The 3241-nt window shown below is 34.4% G+C and overlaps 1 protein-coding gene across 1 annotated transcript; it reads left to right on the top strand.

The window, feature by feature from the left end:
* The first annotated feature begins 324 nt into the window (after positions 1–324).
* On the top strand, positions 325–1132 carry LOC129317106 (40S ribosomal protein S30). The gene is made up of 3 exons (XM_054961455.1): positions 325–457; positions 568–705; positions 813–1132. The coding sequence occupies exons 1-3, from the start codon at positions 454–456 to the stop codon at positions 857–859; spliced, it is 189 nt and encodes a 62-aa protein (XP_054817430.1). The 5' UTR covers positions 325–453; the 3' UTR covers positions 860–1132.
* Positions 1133–3241: the final 2109 nt, after the last annotated feature.

Below are 3241 nucleotides of genomic sequence, written 5' to 3'. Positions count from 1 at the left end.
TATAATAATAAAACACAATAATAACATTTTATAAATTTATTTTTATCAAATAAAATTGTAAACTTTTAAAAATAACTCTATATATACTTAATCATTATGCTATAATATTATTTTAATTTTTTTTATTTGAAGGATAATATTAAAAATATATAGTTAATAAAACTTATATGAAATTTTACCAATGTTATTTTATAATTTGGACGGAGGGAAAATTAAGTAACTTTTTGCTTCCTTGAAATTTTAAAATATTTAATTCCAAAGCAAAATTAAGTGGGTATATTGGGTCGAAAATGTCAATGCTCCTATTATTTTCCCAAGTTTAAAAAAAAAAAAAGGCCGAAATAAATCATTGGATTAAAAAGCAAACCCTAGCTTTTCTCTTTGAGGGTTCTGCTCTTTGGTATTCTTGTTCCGAGAACAGGCAATTGGCGGCGAACTCGACAATCCACAGACATGGGTTGGTTTCACTCATAGATTTATCATTTTCCTTTGTTACTCAACTCCCTGTCTCGACTTATTGTTTTGGATTTCCGATTGTTTTGACTATCTTGTTTTCCGCAATCGCAGGTAAGGTTCATGGGTCATTGGCTCGTGCTGGAAAAGTGAGGGGACAGACCCCCAAAGTCGCGAAGCAGGACAAGAAGAAGAAGCCCCGTGGACGCGCTCACAAGCGCATGCAGTACAATCGCCGATTTGTCACTGCCGGTCGGTTTAATACATTGCATGATATTCTTCTTCTTCTGGTGTGGAATTTTAGAACTCGTAAGTTTTGTTGCCTGATTCTAATATGTTCCTTGTTCTTGTGATTGCAGTGGTAGGTTTTGGGAAGAAGAGGGGACCCAATTCCTCGGAGAAGTAATCAAAGGCTTGAATGATGGTTTTCTTAAGTTTTTAGTAGTGACATTTATTTTTGTCTTGAATGATTAATTTGAGGGTCTCATCATGTTGGATGACTCCTTTTTTGTTAGTTAAAACTTACTGCGACTGTGTTGTTTGTTGTGATTAATTAGCTTAAATGCTTTGATGCTAATTTAGGTGTGGCCTTAATATTTGACAAGAATGGATGATGCGAGTTAACTGTTAGATTTTGATAATCTTTATATTGATCACAATTTATTTTAAGGTTCTAAAACATTTAGAATTTGTAGCTTGTGTCTTCTGATGGGCTAGTCTCTTTCTCCTTTAAATATTAAGTACCATTTTGTTCAGACTCTGTTTCTGAGCTTTACCTGGAGGTTCAGCTGTTAGATGTTATTGAATGAATTTCAATGTACCAAAACAGGGCCATAGAGATTTCACTCTATTGAAGTTGATTGAGCAGGTATAGGAGTTTCTGAGAGACTGAGACAGGATACAAGACATGCCATCCTCTGTAGGTCAAGGTTGACCAATCAATTTTAGACGGTCCATATTTGAAATTCAGCATGCTGCATGCAGTTTATAAGTTGTTTTAAGATCCTTTGACTAGGTTCATTTAGTAAGTGAACTGCACATCTGCTCCTGTAGAGCATATTGACTATGTGTTGCGTTAAGGGGTTGGATTCATCTTTATTGATAGCATGTAGTGCACTTGTAGCCTTGAGGGTTTTGAAATACTTCGATTATCTATAAACATTAAGCACTTAAATCAATGGTTAAGTAATTTTTTTAGGTCTTAGCATTTTCCTATTAGCCTAATATGTTTAAATCAGTTCCTCTTCCTCAAATGCAACATTATCAAAATGATCATCATTAAGCAATCCCTTAGGCCTCAATTTCCTCTTCATCATGTTTCTGTTTACTGAGGAATCATATCAAGAGCAAGGGCATGAGGATGCCATTATCCCCATCTCTTGATCTTCATGAGGCCAATATTCTAGATCAAGCAATATTGATAGTCAAAGAATGGTCTTGTGAATCTCAAGCACAACCCCTGCAAAAAAATCACTTCAAGCTCCATTAGTGCAGCTATAAGAAGCTAATCCCTCTGGACCTATTTATAAGACACATTTGAGGAGCAAGTTTAGGTCTTTTATGCGAGACATTTCTTAGAGTCAATGAAGCATTAAAGAATGTTCTCCAAACTTTCCCTTCATTTAAAGGGGGGAGAGATTAATTAAAACGAGAACAGTAATTAATGTAATAGAAGGGTAATTTTGGAAAGTTGAGTTTATGTTTCAAAACTTAAATCCTATCAACTAATCTTTACCAACTTCCTTAATCTTTGATGAATTGGTTAACATTGCCACATATAAATAGGACTCGAGAGTATATGGAAGTTGCATTCTTTGCATGTGAAATGCTAGAAGCATATTGATGAGCTACATGCTGCAGTGTGCAGTGTGCAGTGTGCGATTAATTACTATGCTTAGATTATAGTTTATGACATTAGAGGAAGCAATATTCATGTATGGTTGGTTCAGTGGCTGAAGCTTTATTCGTTTACATGTTATGCAAACTGGCTATATCTGCTATGCTGCCTATGCATCTTATGCCTATGGCTGACATTAGTGCTGACGTGGTGACGACAATTGAATATCAGATGGAAGTATTGAATAACATTGTAAATTGAAGTTGAATCAATCTATTTAATATATGCTTGTAAATAATGCAGCTTGCTATAGATTTTGTATGTTAGATGTTGATATTTGATATATTGGTTGATATTGATGATGGTTGATTATCTTCAGCAAAGTAGTTTTAGTTAATGTCATGAGTGAATGTGATTTAAAATACCTATACATTATTTGAGTCTTATCTATGGCAGGTGGCAGCCTTATGTAAATTGATTTATTAAAATCTTAGAATTTCAGGGCCAAAAATATTTTCTGACAAGGGATTTACGTTTTGCCCAATATATTTGTTGGCTCTGGTCCAAAATGTTTATTTCTTCGGAGTCCATGCTATGGGTCTTGTCTTAGTGGGCTCGGTCCACTCGTCTTTTTCTTGTGCAAGCAATATTAAAAAGGGAAGTGTTGTATGATTATGATTCATTTTGGATATTTTATCACCAGGGCACAATAGGGTCCGAATCCTAAGCAAGGAATTTCTGTCCTGTCTTGTATAAGATTCCTGTCGCTTATTTTAAAAAATCGGATACCATTTCACTCACCTCAGAAATTAGAATTGAGAACTGAGATTTCTTTTCTTTTCTTTTCTTTTTTCTTTTTTCTTTTTCTTTTTGTCCCTTCACCAGATTGAAAAACAAACTAAAGCATGTGATATCCAAGTGGCAGTTCGTTATGCTTTTTAACATTTACAT

This window comes from Prosopis cineraria, unplaced genomic scaffold, assembly GCF_029017545.1.
Source record: "Prosopis cineraria cultivar Desert tree isolate PC_DT_omini unplaced genomic scaffold, ASM2901754v1 PC8, whole genome shotgun sequence".
Lineage (NCBI taxonomy): Eukaryota > Viridiplantae > Streptophyta > Magnoliopsida > Fabales > Fabaceae > Prosopis > Prosopis cineraria.
This window is presented reverse-complemented; position numbering and strand designations above follow the sequence as displayed.

Coding starts and splice junctions, on each gene's coding strand:
- LOC129317106 (XM_054961455.1), top strand. Junction 706..812: donor TCGCCGATTTGTCACTGCCG/GTCGGTTTAATA, acceptor TTGTGATTGCAG/TGGTAGGTTTTGGGAAGAAG.